At 36.5% G+C, this 12,440-nt stretch overlaps 1 protein-coding gene across 2 annotated transcripts in view; it reads left to right on the top strand.

The window, feature by feature from the left end:
- Positions 1 to 5,736, top strand: part of LOC149286398 (uncharacterized) — an 8,577-nt gene extending 2,841 nt beyond the window's left edge. Inside the window, exons 3-5 of one of the 2 annotated variants that reach the window (XM_089494158.1) lie at positions 2,670 to 2,847; positions 3,120 to 3,314; positions 5,095 to 5,736. In XM_089494158.1, the coding sequence (XP_089350284.1) occupies positions 2,670 to 2,847; positions 3,120 to 3,314; positions 5,095 to 5,579 (858 nt within the window). In that variant the 3' untranslated portion in view covers positions 5,580 to 5,736. Of the gene's footprint in view, positions 1 to 1,720; positions 2,848 to 3,119; positions 3,315 to 5,094 lie in introns of those variants that run through there. The other variant, XM_089494157.1, reaches the window with a different exon arrangement.
- Positions 5,737 to 12,440: the final 6,704 nt, after the last annotated feature.

The following is a 12,440-nucleotide window of genomic DNA, read 5'->3' as shown; positions in this document are numbered from 1 at the left end:
TGGACACCAGGGATCGAGCGGGGGAAAAACCCCCACCCTTTTGTTGAGGTAGAGAGTTGTTATCCTTGGCAGTGGTGCAAAACAGTCCTGAAGGGTGGTTGACGCTCGTCGTCAGCCATTGTGTTTGCCCGTTCAGCCAAGCCAAACAACTCCCTACCTCCCCTTCGCAAGGACCCTTCACAGGGACGCTTGCCGAGCTGATCTCACAGCTAAAAATTCGGAGAGCCTCACTATGCCTGACCACCTTTTAAGTAGGGGTGAGCATAAACATAGGAATGAAATACATAATTTGGCCTAATTTCGGACATAGGGTCGTCATTGGCACGCTGACCCACTTCCTCAGGTGCAATTGGCATGACATCGCCACCTGTGCGGCTTGCAAACAGCGTTAAAGCTCCAAAGACCGGACATTTGCATAATAAACAGCAGGCAACTCTCTCATTGGGCTAGCCGCCTGCGGCCCAACCCCCTTTTTTCTTTTGTCACGGAAAAAGCTCCGCCCTGCATGCTCTCATGGGCAACTCCTCCTCCCCTTCCACAAACTGGAAGGAACCACTAAGAGGATACGAGGGGGGAGAAAGAAAAGAGAAACTCTTTCTATTCTTTAACTGAAGTGTGGAGCGGGGGAAGTTCCCCCGCCCCTGTTTGTAATGTGTGTGTGGGTAGTCATCCTTGGTGATGCTGGCCGGACCTATCTGGGGCATAATCTTGCCGACCACCCAATGGAACATCTCATGAGATGCTTCATCAGGTGCCTGGCAGAGGGAGCGCCTCCAAATGAGCGCCACCAGGCTGTTTTGCAGCACCACCAAGGATAACTCCAAGCAGCGCTCCGGATGCGTCCCTGTAACGGGAGCCCCAGCAAAACGATGAGCCTCTCCAGCAAAAATCATCAGACCTCTCCAATCCTCCTATCCTTTTAGCTCACAGTGACCCCCTACTCATCTACATATTCTCGGTCCCAGCATGCCTTGCCCTATTCCACTGTGATCAGAAACTACCCTTCCCAGCCTACATCTCTCTCTCCCTCTGTCTGTCACCCTCGGGGAAGGTAAGCCCCCACCGCCAAGTCGGCGCCAGCCCTAAGAGATGTATCCAGAGCCGGAGTGGAAGCAAGCCGCCCTGGTCTTTGCAGCCCAGCAAACCGCCACAGCCGGATCTACAGCCCTCTCCTGCACCGCCGATACAATGTTGCAATGCCATGGACTCTAACCAGAGCTTAAGCAGTGTTGTAATTCATTCTTCTGTTGCAGAATTATTTCTACCTCAAATTACTGTATTGTTATATATATATATATATATATATAGAGAGAGAGAGAGAGAGAGAGAGAGAGAGAGAGATAGTTAGATTTGTGTATATAAATACATTACGGAACTGTTATTGTTATCTAGATAGATAGATAGATATACACATTGCTATTGTTACATATATACACACACACACACACACACATATATATATATATAGAGAGAGAGAGAGAGAGAGAGAGATACAGATAGATAGATAGATAGATAGATAGATAGATAGATAGATAAGAGTCTACTATATATATACACATTACTGTATTGCTATTGTTATCCATATTGGATATATATATATATATGTGTACATATAGATAGATAAATGGATGGATGGATAGATAGATAGATAGATAGATAGATAGATAGATAGATAGATTGATTGATTGATTGATTGATTTCAATGTTGGGATTTGTTGTTTTGATGAGGTTTTTGGCCATCTCTGCCAGATGCCATAACAAACTAAAATACCCCAGCATTAATTAATTAATTAATTAATTATAGTGGCATCTATTGATATTCCTATTGATATGATTTCCCATTGATATGCTGGAAAGGGGCAAGTTTTCGGGGCAGGGCAGCTTTGGCAGGGCGGGTGAGTGAGGAGAGGCAAGGAGCAAGTGGGCGGTTCCAGGGCACGGTTTTGGGTAGGAAGTCGCGCTTTGCCAGGGAGGGTCAGGGAATGGAGCTATTCTGTTCACGAGCACAGCAGCCTACAAGCTAAGGACACGGCTCCACTTCAGCTCCTCCAGATCGGGGAGGGGGATGTGCGAGCGGGCACGCGCACGCTCCTACAAGCACCTTTTCCTCTTGGCCTCTGGTGGGGGGGAGGGACAGCATTTGCATCTTTTGGTACCTCCATTTGTCTCATACAAGAACAAAGAACAGGAACTAGGACATTGCCTGCTTTAGGATGGAGTCAAAGGTGTGGAATTCTCACCTTTTATGTATACTCCTCCCTCTTTTCATCCCTCTCTTCTCCATAGAGCCATTTTTCAAAAACAACGCTTGCTTGCAGGTCGGCCGCTTGTGTTCCTCCTTGGCAACTTTTAAAACCAATTTTAAAATTTTCAAAACAGAAATGGAGGACACAGCAAAAGTTGGTGGGAGAGGATGTAGTTGGAAAGTAGATGAGACTAGAGCTTTGATTGCTATCTGGGGTGAAGAGAATATACAGATGCAACTAAACAAGAGTCACAGAAACATATGTGTTTATGAAAAAATAGCAGCTCAGCTCTCTAGAAAAGGATTTTCTAGAAGTAGTCAGGAATGCAGGATGAAGTGTAAAAGCCTAAAGAGATCTTATAAAAAAGCTGCTCAACTATCTAGAACAAGTGGTATGGGAGCCATAAATATCCCATTTTTTAAGGAACTGGAGGAAATATTTGCTGGTGACGCCTCTGTGGAGCCAAAAAGAGCTGCTGGTGGGAACCGCCTTGAGTTCAGGCATCTTGAGGACACAGATGAACCTATGGAAATGCCACCTGATACCCAGTCAAGTGATGATTTGAGCACCAGTGCTGGTTCAGAAGATTTATTTTCACAAGGTAAGATTTATCATTTAGTATTCCTGTTAATCCTAATTCATTTTCCACACTTTATTTTAGGCAACAATAGGTTTCTCATATATATATATTTCTATATATTTTACTTATTGCATAACATTACACAGTAATTTCAAAGTAATATATTAAATGATGTCCTTATTTTATTATGCATAGGAAAAAACTTATAATTGATTAAAAAAAATTCTAAAAGGAAGACGTTGCTATTATATTATTATCATTATATTAATTATTTTTTGCTGCACATCTTGCAGAAGCACAAGCAGGGACAATTCTGCTCAACTTGACACCAGTTAATGATGACATTGACCTAACTCAAATTGGAGAAAATATTGAAAATAACAGCAATGCAAATGTTCAACATAAGGATAGCCAAGATGTAAATATGTGTCCTGAAGATGAAGATAATGAATGTGAATTTCCCAATCTGCAACCAGTGAAACCCAGTGGTGAGAATTATCCCTATTTTCTGCTGCTCACTATTTTTTCTAAATCTGTTCATTGTGATGATCATTTATTGCATGAATCATGGGTTCAGAGGTGCTCTGTAAGGCTGGGTGTGTTAGTTTGAAAAACTTGTCTAGCTATCTCTGACAGGAGGCAGGACAAACTTCATATAGCAACATTGAAGCAAATTTACTAGTAGTTCTTTTGCCTCAAAAAGGATTCTGTAACAAATGGCAAAGATGTTGATGTTTCTCTTATTTCAATATATATATATATATATATATGTGTGTGTGTGTGTGTGTATGTATATATATATATATATATATATATACTGTATATAAAATCTACATATATAAATATATGTTTATTTAATACAAATACTACATATATTGTATTCATACATATAATGTATATTTATTTGATATATATATATATATATACATATGAGTGTATATATATATAAAATTAGATTAATATTAATATTACTTTTATCGGATATATCAAATATCCGATATCAATATATGTATTATATTGATATAATATATCAATATAATATATAATATATATAATATTATATATATTATAATATAATATTATATTATTTTTAATATTATATATAATAATAATTATATTATATATAATATTATATAATATATAATATATCAATGTATGTATGTATGTGTATATATATATATATATATATATATATAAAATCTACATATATAAATATATGTTTATTTAATACATATACTACATATATTGTATATACACTCATATTGTATACATATGAGTGTATATATATATAAAATTAGATTAATATTAATATTACTTTTATCGGATATATCAAATATCCGATATCAATATATGTATTATATTGATATAATATATCAATATAATATATAATATATATAATATTATATATATTATAATATATTATATTATTTTTAATATTATATATAATAATAATTATATTATATATAATATTATATAATATATAATATATCAATGTATGTATGTATGTGTATATATATATATATATATATATATAAAATCTACATATATAAATATATGTTTATTTAATACATATACTACATATATTGTATATACACTCATATTGTATACATATGAGTGTATATATATATAAAATTAGATTAATATTACTTTTATCGGATATATCAAATATATCAATTTATGTATGTATGTATATATATATATATATATATATATAAAATATACATATATAAATATATGTTTATTTAATACATATACTACATATATTGTATTCATACATATAATGTATATTTATTTGATATATATATATATATATATACATATGAGTGTATATATATATATAACATTAGATTAATATTACTTTTATCGGATATATCAAATATATCAAATAAAAACCTACGTTTAACATAGCAGGTATGTTTTTTCAGGTACAACTTTAATACTTTAAATACTCATTTTGAAATTATACATTTGGCTAGATGTATTCTTCTATTTTATTGTACTGTACTGTATTTATATATTTTTATTATATTTTTATTTATTTATATTCCTGATATTTATATAATACAAAATTTATTTATTATCAGTATTCTTAATTAATGTAAGTAATATATACATATATCTTAATAAGATGCATGATAATATTTCAAAATAATTTTCATTTTCTTAGTTAATGTTTAATTAAATATTTATTTAAATTATCTTACTAAACATACTAAAATTCTGTTGACATGCAGGAATTCACTATCTGAAATGTTTCTATATTTACAGCCACTTACGTTGCCAGGCAAAGGCAAAGCTTAACCCCGCAGGAGAAATTAGCGATGATTAAAAGAATAAACGAGAAATCGGCCTGTGTTCAAATGTGTGAAAAATTGATTCAGTGTTCAAAAGAGAATGTACAAATGATTATTGAAAACAGCAATGATCGGCTATCAAAAGAGATGAATTGGAAGGAAATGTATTTTGAAAAAACAAATGCTAATTTTATGAGGCTTATTTCTGTTTTGGAAGATTTTTCTTCAACCTACAAGGAGGCTTGTTCAGAGTTGAAAAATAAGGATGTCAGGGTTTTTAGACGTGTCAAGAGAAAGCTGAGAACCCAGCCACAAAATGTGCAACTCACTCCTGAAAATAATGAGTTGGGCACGGGCACAAGCGCAAATGAGCCATGTACTAGTAGAATCCAGGTTCAAGATACCAAAGTTGTAAGATCTCAAAGACTTATTCGCAAACCAATCCCCTTCTCACCATAATGTTAGGCATATAAGGGCTGTATAATATGTGGATTGTTTAGTAATAACATTTTAGAAAGTTTATAATTACACTCCGTGTAACTTTGCTTACTTTTTATATGGATAATGAATAATTGTTGAAACAGTTCACTATTACTATTTTGGAATGGTATGTATATGTAACCAATTTCTTTTTCCCAAATAAATATTCAATTCATTTCTGTATGAAAACTTATTTTTCCAGTTTACCTAGATATCTTATCAATACTACATACCCAGAAATTATTCAAAGCATTTTATAAAATATTTATTACAGAAACATATATTATGAACAATTACAAACATAATTTAAAAAATGGTGAAAACAATATAAATAACTTAAATTACAATACACATAAATAACCAAAAACAGAACTATTTAAACAGTAATACTTGAAAAATAAATAACATTACAAATAGCAATCATGTCAAAAATTGTGAAGCAGGAAGCTATCAGAGTTCCTTTGGGTCCTCCTCATTCTTCTGGTCTGTCACTAATACAAGGGAAAAGGCAAGAATTAATGAGCTATAGTGGATATTATCCATGTTTAAATAACTATGTATTATTGTACATACTTTTCTGCATCAAAATGCTTTCTAGGAGCTGGACTTTTGCCTCCAAGGCACATATCCTCTCCTCTTGACTTTTATCTGAAATTGAAAAGTGTAATAGAACGCTTATGTTCATAAGTGTAAAAAGCATTTTAAAAATAATTAACAAAACTGGTTGATGCAGAATTGAAATCATCTGACAGAACATAAATATTACATTACATACATATTTCATTATTCAGTGATGTGCTGCATGATGCGCACATTACTGAATGATGTGCTAAGTAAGGGAGCACATCATTCAGTAATGTGCTGTATATGTTTTAATACCTCCATGGATAGCCCTTATGTACAACTCAACTATGGTGGGCAGAAAGAGCAGAATGTAGGAGGAGGTGGTGGCAAGTTTTGTCTCCCTGTAATTAAATTAATGATAAAGATTTAATATGAAGTCATTGGTTTTTTAAAACGATAACCTTGGAAATTAAAGGGGGAGTGAAAATGGGAAAAAAGAAACAAAAAAAATTAACAAGTCTCAGCTTCATAGAAATGCATGGCAACATTGCTAGGATAGACCCTTTGTGGGAGCAGCCTTGGTTTGATGGGGAATTGAATATTGGAATGGGCACCAAGACAAGGAAAGGATTTTTTGGGTGCATTTCAGATTGTTAGTTAGCTCTAATTAAGGCTGGGGAATTGAATGTTGGAATGGGCACCAAGACAAGGAAAGGATGTTTTGGGTGCATTTCTGATTGTTAGTTAGCTGATTGTTAGTTAGTTAGTTAGTTTGTTAGGAAGCACATAAGTCAGTACTGTTCAGGAATATTATCTTTTATTATCATGGCTTCAACTTAAGTATCTGCAAATAATAATGATGAAATACTTGCCATGTGAGGTCCCTTCCTGTGGATCCTGGGGTACTGTGAAATAAGAGATATGAATTGTCAATCATTCCATCATGATAACTAATAACATAACATTTAACAATAAATAACAGTATTTTTATTGTTTTCAAAAACATATGCCAACTGAGGTGTTAGAAAGGTCGTTCCTACCTGGGGATGGTACACCTTCAGGATCTTGTAATCTAGGAGGAGCTGGTGGCGAACTTTGTCTTCCTGTAATTTTAAGAATGATAAAACTTTAATATGAATAAATTGGTTTTTGAAAACCATAACCTTGGAAATTTCCAAGTTCGTTTTCATGGAGATTTTAGAAAATCTTTCTTATGGTATTACTGAGGAAATGAGGTGTTGTAATCTCACCTGTCTAGTACACCCCTCCCCAACATTCCCCTAAATGCTCCATGTATAGCCCTTATGTACAAAACTACTTGCTAGCTGTAGCTGATAGCAGCCCTAGGTTAAGGTGGAGGGAAAATGGGAACTGAGCCCCAAAACTAACACAAGCAAAGAAAAACACAACACCTCAGCCTCATTGGAAATGCATGACAAAATTGATATGCTAGACCCCACACTGGGATTTTGTTTGTGGGAGCAACCTTGGGTTAATTGTGAATAGGATATGGGAATGGGCACCAAGACAAGGAAGGGATGTTTGGTTACAAATTTGATTTGGGGATGGGTAAAACATATGCCTTTGGGTAAGAGGGGAAGATTACCAATGTGAAATAGCCTCAAAATGGGGGATGGGATGGCTTGGATGTTACACTGCATCTGGCTGAAATGGGGGAAGGCAAGGCTTGTTTGTACTCTGCATTAGGCTCAGGAAATGAATGGAATATCAAAGGACAGCAAAGGGATGATGTTTCAGAGAGTAGCCTTGGGTTAAGGGTGAGAGGGAATTGGTTAAAAAAAAAACCTTGTCACATTACCCATTAAAAAAGTTTGAACGTAGTCTGTGCCACCCTTTTCATAATCCACCCCAATAGTCCTCTGATTTAATCCGGCACCCCCAAAAACACGCGTGCGCACACACACACACACACACACACACACACAACCAGGTCACACTGTCTCAGCCTAAGAGGAGATGTGAGACAAAATGGCTGGGCTACATAGACCATAGGGAATTTTTGGATTTTTTGAGTAGTGGGGGCCATCTGCCACTGAGGAATCTCTTGAGAAATTGTTTTTGGTATCACAAAACCCATAGCCACATGGGCACAGCCTAAATGAAAGGAAAAGTTTACCAATGTTAACTAAAGTGGGCAGTAATTGGGAGGGGGGGAAGTGGCTTGATTTTAAACAGCATTTGGCTAACATGGGGGAAGGGAAGGCTGAAGAAAGGAAGGTATATACCTATCCCCCCCCTACATTCACCTACATCCTGGGACAGCACTATTGTTGCAAACAGCTATGCAGACTCTCTAGTCATATTCATATGTTTTAAATCTAATGCTGAATGACTGTTTAGGCAGAATAACACACACACACACACACACACAAAACCAGGTCACACTGTCTCAGCCTAAGAGGAGATGTGAGACAAAATGGCTGGGCTACATAGACCATAGCAACATTGCAGGGAGGAATCGAATACTTCTCCCATGCAGGGATACATAGAATGATTCTTCCATGCAGGAATATAAGGATTAAGTCTCCCATGCAGGGATACATAGAATGAATCTCCTATGTAGGAATACAGAGAATTCTTCTCCCATGTAGGAATACATAGAATGCTTCTGCCATGTAGGAATATATTGATTAAGTCTCCCATGCAGGAATACATAGAATGCTTTTCCCATGTAGTAATATATTGAGTCAGTTTCGTATGCAGGAATACATAGAATAATTGTGCCATTCAGGAATACATAGAATGATTCTCCCATGCAGGGATACATAGAAGGCTTTCCCCATGTAGGAAAACATAGAATGCTTCTCCCATGCAGGTACACAAATAATGTTTATTCCTTGCAGGAATACATAGAATAATTCTTTCATTCAAGCATTCTATGTATTCCTTCATGACAGAATCAATTCTAGGAATCTCTGCATGGCAGAAGCATTCTATACCTACATGGCAGAAGCAGTCTATGTCTACCTGCATGGGAGAAGCATTCTATGTATTCCTGCATGGTAGAATCACTCTATGTATTCCCACATGGGAGACAATCAATATATACCTGCATGGGAGAAGCATTCTATGTATTCCTTCTCCCTGCATGGGAGAAGCCTTCTATGTATTCATTCTATGTATTCCTTCATGGCAGAATCGTTCTAGGTATCCTTGCATGGCAGAAGCATTCAATGTATTTCTACATGGCAGAATCACTCTATGTATCCCTGCATGGTAGAAGTATTCGATTCATCCATGAATGTGAGAAGCATTCTATGTATTCCTGCAAGGGTGAAACAATCTATGTATTCCTGCATGGGAGAAGCATTCTATGTATATCTGCATTGGAGAACAATTCTATGTATCCCAATATATGACAGAAGAATTCTATGTATTCCTAAAAGGTAGCAGCATTCTATGTATACCTTCATGGGAGAAGTATTCTATGTATTCTCGCATGGTAGATTTAACCAATGTATTTCTACATGGGAGAAGTATTATATGTATTCCTACATTGGAGAAGCATTCTATGTATTCCTACATGGGAAAAGCCTTCTATGTATCCCTGAATGGGAGATTCATTCTATGTATTCCGCCATGGCAGAATCATTCTAGGTATCCCTGCATGGGAGAAGTATTGGATTCATCCCTGAATGTGAGATGTATTCTATGTATTCCTGCAAAGGAGAAACAATCTATGTATTCCTACATTGCAGAAGCATTCTATGTATTACGAAACGCGACAATCATTCTATGTGTAGGTGCATGGAAGAAGCATTCTATGTATACCTGCATGGGAGAACCATTCTATGTAATCCTACATAAGAGTAGCATTCTACGGTTCCCTGCACGGGAGACTTACTAACTATTCCGACATGGCAGAAGCATTCAATATATACCTGCATGGGAGAAGTATTCTATGTAATCCTACATAAGAGTAGCATTCTAAGTTCGCCTGCATGGGAGACTTAATAAATATTCCTACATGGCAGAAGCATTCTATGTATACCTGCATGGGAGAAGCATTCTATGTATTCCTACATAAGAGTAGCATTCTACGGTTCCCTGCACGGGAGACTTACTAACTATTCCGACATGGCAGAAGCATTCAATATATACCTGCATGGGAGAAGCATTCTATGTAATCCTACATAAGAGTAGCATTCTAAGTTCGCCTGCATGGGAGACTTAATAAATATTCCTACATGGCAGAAGCATTCTATGTATACCTGCATGGGAGAAGCATTCTATGTATTCCTACATAAGAGTAGCATTCTACGGTTCCCTGCATGGGAGACTTACTAACTATTCCTACATGGCAGAAGCATGCTATGTATACCTGAATGGAGAAGCCTTCTATGTATTCCTACATAAGAGTAGCATTCTACGGTTCCCTGCATGGGAGACTTACTAACTGTTCCTACATGGCAGAAGCATTCTATGTATACCTGCATGGGAGAAGCATTCTATGTAATCCTACATAGGAGTAGCATTCTAAGTTTGCCTGCATGGGAGACTTAATAAATATTCCTACATGGGAGAAGGATTCTATGGATACCTGCATGGGAGAAGCCTTCTATGTATTCCTACATTCCACAAGCATTCTATGAATACCTGCATGTGAGAAGTATTCTATGTATTCCTGCATGGGAGAAGCATTCTATGTATTCCTACATAAGAGTAGCATTATAAGTTTGCCTGCATGGGAGACTTAATAGCATTCTATGTATTCCTGCTGGCCGAATCATTCTACGTATTACTGCATAGGAGACTTAATCAATATATTCCTACATGGGCAAAGCATTCTATGTATTCCTACTTTGCAGAACCATTCTATGTAATCCTACATGGGAGAAGCACTCTATGTATTCCTACATGGCCGAATCATTCTATGTATCCCTACATGGGAGAAGTATTCGATTCCTCCCTGATTGTGAGAAGCATTCTATGTATTCCTGCAAGGGTGAAATAATCTATGTATTCCTACATGGCAGAAGCATTCTATGTATTACGAAACGCGACAATCATTCTATGTGTACCTGCATGGGAGAAGCATTCTATGTATACCTGCAGGGGAGAACCATTCTATGTGTTCCTAAATGGGAGAAGCATTCTATGTATTCCTAAGTAGGAGATTCATTCTATGTATTCCTACATGGGAGAAGTATTAAATGTATACTTGAATGAATGAATTATTCTATGTATTCCGGCAAGGAATAAACATTCTATGTGTTCCTATATGGGAGAAGCATTCTCTGTATTCCTACATAGGAGATTCATTGTATGTATCCCTGCAACGAGACTTAATCCTTATATTCCTACATGGGAGAAGCATTCTATGTATTCCTACACGGTAAAAGCATTCTATGTATTCCTACTTTGCAGAACCATTCTATGTAATCCTACACGGGAGAAGCATTCTATGTATTCCTACATGGGAGATTCATTCAATGTATAGCAGAATGGCAGAAGCATTCAATGTCTTTCTGCATGGGAGAAGTATTCGATTTATCCCTGAATCTTAGAAGTATTCTATGTATACCTGCAAGGCTCAAACAATCTATGTATTCCTACATTGCAGAAGCACTCTAGTATACCTACATGGGAGAAGCATTCTATGTAACCTTCATGGGAGAAGCATTCTATGTATTCCTACATAAGAGTAGCATTGTATGTTTGCCTGCATGGCAGAATCATTCTTTGTATTCCTGCATGGTAGAATCACTCTATGTATTCCCACATGGGAGACAATCAATATATAACTGCATGGGAGAAGCATTCTATGTATTCCTGCATGGGAGCATCATTCTAGGAATCCCTGCATGGCAGAAGCATTCTATACCTACATGGCAGAAGCATTCTATACCTACATGGCAGAAGCATTCTATGTCTACCTCCATACATTCTATGTATTCCTACATGGTAGAATCACTCTATGTATTCCCACATGGGAGACAATCAATATATACCAGCATGGGAGAAGCCTTCTATGTATTCCTACATAAGAGTAGCTTTCTACGGTCCCCTGCATGGGAGACTTACTAACTATTCCTACATGGCAGAAGCATTCTATGTATACCTGCATGGGAGAAGCATTTTATGTAATCCTACATAAGAGTAGCATTCTAAGTTTGCCTGCATGGGAGACTTACTAACTATTCCTACATGGCAGAAGCATTCTATGTATACCTGCATGGGAGAAGCATTCTATGTAATCCTACATAAGAGTAGCATTCTAAGTTTGCCTGCATGGGAGACTTAATAAATATTCCT

The sequence above is a fragment of the Sceloporus occidentalis genome, unplaced genomic scaffold (genome assembly GCF_023333645.1).
Source record: "Sceloporus occidentalis isolate IW3139 unplaced genomic scaffold, rSceOcc1.0.p SCAF_69, whole genome shotgun sequence".
NCBI lineage: Eukaryota > Metazoa > Chordata > Lepidosauria > Squamata > Phrynosomatidae > Sceloporus > Sceloporus occidentalis.
This window is presented reverse-complemented; position numbering and strand designations above follow the sequence as displayed.